Source organism: Chelonoidis abingdonii, chromosome 3 (genome assembly GCF_003597395.2).
Source record: "Chelonoidis abingdonii isolate Lonesome George chromosome 3, CheloAbing_2.0, whole genome shotgun sequence".
In the NCBI taxonomy this organism is placed as follows: domain Eukaryota; kingdom Metazoa; phylum Chordata; order Testudines; family Testudinidae; genus Chelonoidis; species Chelonoidis abingdonii.
Window position 1 is genome coordinate 14,188,682 of NC_133771.1, and position 2,823 is coordinate 14,191,504.

General features: G+C 42.5%; 1 protein-coding gene across 1 annotated transcript in view; it reads right to left on the minus strand.

The window, feature by feature from the left end:
* CENPQ (centromere protein Q) overlaps positions 1-2,668 on the minus strand; it is a 12,440-nt gene extending 9,772 nt beyond the window's left edge. The window contains exons 1-2 of the mRNA XM_075063503.1: positions 2,525-2,668; positions 1,363-1,448 (exon numbers count right to left, since the gene is read on the minus strand). Coding sequence (XP_074919604.1) covers positions 1,363-1,448; positions 2,525-2,668 — 230 coding nt within the window. The remainder of the gene's footprint in view (positions 1-1,362; positions 1,449-2,524) is intronic.
* Positions 2,669-2,823: the final 155 nt, after the last annotated feature.

Consider the following 2,823-nt stretch of genomic DNA (forward strand, 5'->3'; position numbering starts at 1 on the left):
GCTCCAAGAACCTGTTTTTGTTGGTACCAGAAAGAGACAGAGAAGGAGAAACAGTCAAGATGTGACCTATTGGACTTGGATAGAAAACTTTATGGTAAATCAGTTATTCCTCTGACCCCTCAAATGACTGAGCTCAAGAGCAGATTTTCTGCCCCAAAGAAACAGCATCTCAGACCTGTCCACACTGTCAGTAGTAGTTATTTGTAAAGCACTGACAGTATGTTTGGTGGTGTAAAACACACACAAGATATGTGGTCCCTGCCCTAAGAAGCTGCCATTCTATTCTGATTTCCTCCCAACATAATTGATAAAACTGGTGAAAGAATTGAGAAGTAAGCCCATGAGAAGCCATTTTGGCTACTGGTCCATAAAACATCCCCTTCCCCAGTGACACTTGAGCTAGTGACATTAGGCACTGCTATATGACTGACTCAGGTTCAATTTCCAGCCCTGATTTCTAAACAGATGAATGCAGAAGAGGTTGGAAGTGCTGCAGAGATGGCATGTTCTATTCGAGAAGGGAGTGTTTTCTGTAATCCAGCAGTGACTTCTGTAGACTGATTAAGGTGCAGTTTTAAAGATTCTAAAGGGAATACTATTCCATTTAGATGACAAACTTATGAGTAAGGCTACAATTTAGTCATGGGTATTTTTAGTAAAAGTCATGGACAAGTCACAGGAAATAAACAAAAATTCACAGCCTGTGACCTGTCCATGACTTATACTAAAAATACTAGTGATTAAATATTGGGGGAGGAGGAGGGGAAATATTGGGGGAGGAGGAGGGGAAACACTGCTGGGGAGGCGCCTGGAGCCAGCAGCTCCAGCTGTCGGGGGCTACGGTCCGTGGATGCTCCGGCTAGCCACCCGCCCAGGGGCCATGGCTGGCCCCAGGGCCAGCCACACTGGCACCTGCAGAAGTCATGGAGGTCACAAAGTCACAGAATCAGTGACTTCTGCGACCTCTGTGACAGACATGGAGCCCTACTCTGGAGGGCAGGGACCATGTCTACTTATTTGTATATTAAGCACCATGTACACAATAATCCAGTAGCCATCAAGGGATCAGGAGCAAGTTAAAACGAGGACCCTTTGGTTCTGATAGACACACACAGACCCCACCACAAGCACTAAATAGAAAAGAAACCTACTATTTGAAGGTAAAATCATATATTTAAATAAGACATAGAAATGCATCTTGGCTAAGGTTATACAGAGGATAATTTATTTTTTGTCATGCACAGAAAAAAATTGAGGCCTATTTGCAATCATATTTTGATAAAACTTATGAGTTATTTCCTGTTCTCAGTGTTGCTTCAGAATATGGATTTATGGTGAAGCACCAAAATATTGATCAGATACAGACATGTGGAGAAAATAAGGAAATTTGTACCTTCAAGGGACTGCTCCCTCTGTCGCTTCTCTCTCTTCTTGGCTGACTGTGTGACCTGGTAAAAAGGAAAATTTATACCAGAGAAAGAAAGTTGAGGAATGCCTGTACACATTTATGATGACTGACTTATGACGAATGGAATTTACGATGCTTCTGAATTGACATCCTGATTTGACTTACGACAATTGGTTTCGACTTTATAACACTTAGTCCCACAATGGAGTGGATTGCGATTCCGAGTTACATTTCGACTTGCGATGCAATTTTCAGGAACCAATTGTGTTGTAAATCTGAGGACTGCCTGTAAATGTTTTCTGGTGCATGGGACCATCCACTTGCTTTCAAGGACCCACTTTGTAGTAAGGGCTGAGAAACCATTTGAATACATGACAATGGCCTTTTGCCATTGGTTACCTCTCCTGTAGTAAAGGCTTGTTTTCTGCCTTATGTAGCCATGGTCATCAAGCACACATTCTCAAATAAGAGCACATCTCACACAAGGTCTGCAGGCTGGCTTTCAGTCTTAAACAGGAGGAAACAACTCATAACCAGACTTCTTTAGCTCTCACATTACAGAAGCAAGTCTGCGGATGGGAAAATGTATGGGTTTATTTCTCCTAATCTCTTTTCAACAGCATGGGACCATGCTGCTCATAAGGCTGGTTGTGACAAGGAGCATCTTTCAAATTGACACGGACAGCTTTCTATCTTGTGCCCTGCAGACCATGAGCCAGAAGTGATCCACCTTCTCCAAGGAATGACTGAGCTAAGATTTTATTGCTCTGATCGTGTAGTCACTAATCAGTTCTATAATACATCCCTTTAATAGATGAATAGCCAGTTCTGTTTTGTTAAGCTATGGGACTATGCTGCCCCGTCCAGACCCATCAAATAAAATTCAGATGTCTATTTCCTACAGGCCCTGAGGATTTTCTCATGTCTTTTCCAGCCAGTCTGTGTGTTGCAAAGGGAAGGGGTGCTCATATTGAACAGAATGGATGTTTGCTCAAGTTAAGTAAATATTCAAAGAAAGCTCTCTTCCCCACACACATTAGTAGAAGGATGACATATTCTCTCTTCCCCCTACAGTAATTTTATTTCTTTGGGCTGATGAGTCTGAAATTTAATCACCTCCTTCTCTTGTCCCAGTTTTTGTCCTCCATCTGCTTTTTTGCTGGAAGGTTCTGGGTGCTGCTGTGACTTGCTCTTCTTTTGTGCAACTCCTTCTCTGACAGACTTCCATCCCTTAGGGGGATGAGCACGGTGATGTTTCATGACCTTTAAAGCAGTGGGGACAGAAGTAGAGTCAACAGAGACAGAGATGTATAATCCCTAAAGAAGTGCAAAACACATACAGCTATTGAACAGGAAGGCTGTGTTTGAATACAGCATAACCTTTTGTGTATTTGAGTGCTTTGCTCCCTTGGTAA